We start from the raw sequence: 600 nt of genomic DNA, 5'->3' as shown, positions 1-600 counted from the left end.
TACTTGGACTCGAAGCTCACAAAGTGCCTTGAGAAACTTGAGGCGATTAATAGGGTTAAGTCCTTGGTATTCAGATATCTCCTTCCTAACCATACAGCAGAAGAGAAGTTTTCATCAATACCATTACAACCTGAATGAAATAAATCCAAACTTTATAAATCCACATCAAATTCAGCACACCACTTACCCTTTGTTAGCAGTTAAAGGAATTTCACCAGTAGCAATCTACAATAAATCCATTAACAGGAGTCAATAAAGAAAACAAACATAAAACTGTTTCAAAGGAGGATATATAACATAAGCTAGCAAGAAAAGTTTAAGTGTGGCATTTACCCATGGCCACCATGGAGAAAGTTTCTTACACAACACCGTGATCCATGCATTTTCATCGTCAATGTTTTTATTTACCGGTGGTATCCCCTATGAAAATTTTTGAGTTCCATAAGGTTTCTTATAAGTCAACAAACCTTAAGCTTGTTAGAATCCATTAAACAGCCTGCAAGGTCAATAACAGAACAAAATCAAAACCTTTAAAAGAGCAATGTGAAGCTGCGCGTTTGTGTTGTTGGACTCGATAAGACCCATCTCAATCTCCTCAGC

General features: G+C 36.8%; 1 protein-coding gene across 1 annotated transcript; it reads right to left on the bottom strand.

Moving 5' to 3' along the window:
• Window positions 1-9: 9 nt before the first annotated feature.
• Window positions 10-593, bottom strand: LOC109131773 (DDT domain-containing protein DDR4-like; the record flags this gene model as incomplete). The annotated part of the gene is made up of 4 exons (XM_019242953.1): window positions 529-593; window positions 334-420; window positions 188-225; window positions 10-85 (listed from the first exon to the last, which is right to left on the bottom strand). Coding segments are annotated over exons 1-4 (258 nt in total), but the record flags the coding sequence as incomplete, so codon positions are not given.
• Between the last annotated feature and the right edge of the window lie 7 nt (window positions 594-600).

This window comes from Camelina sativa, unplaced genomic scaffold, assembly GCF_000633955.1.
Source record: "Camelina sativa cultivar DH55 unplaced genomic scaffold, Cs unpScaffold04929, whole genome shotgun sequence".
Lineage (NCBI taxonomy): Eukaryota > Viridiplantae > Streptophyta > Magnoliopsida > Brassicales > Brassicaceae > Camelina > Camelina sativa.
The sequence above is the reverse complement of the archived record's forward strand: the minus strand, read 5'-3'. Positions and strand labels throughout refer to the sequence as shown.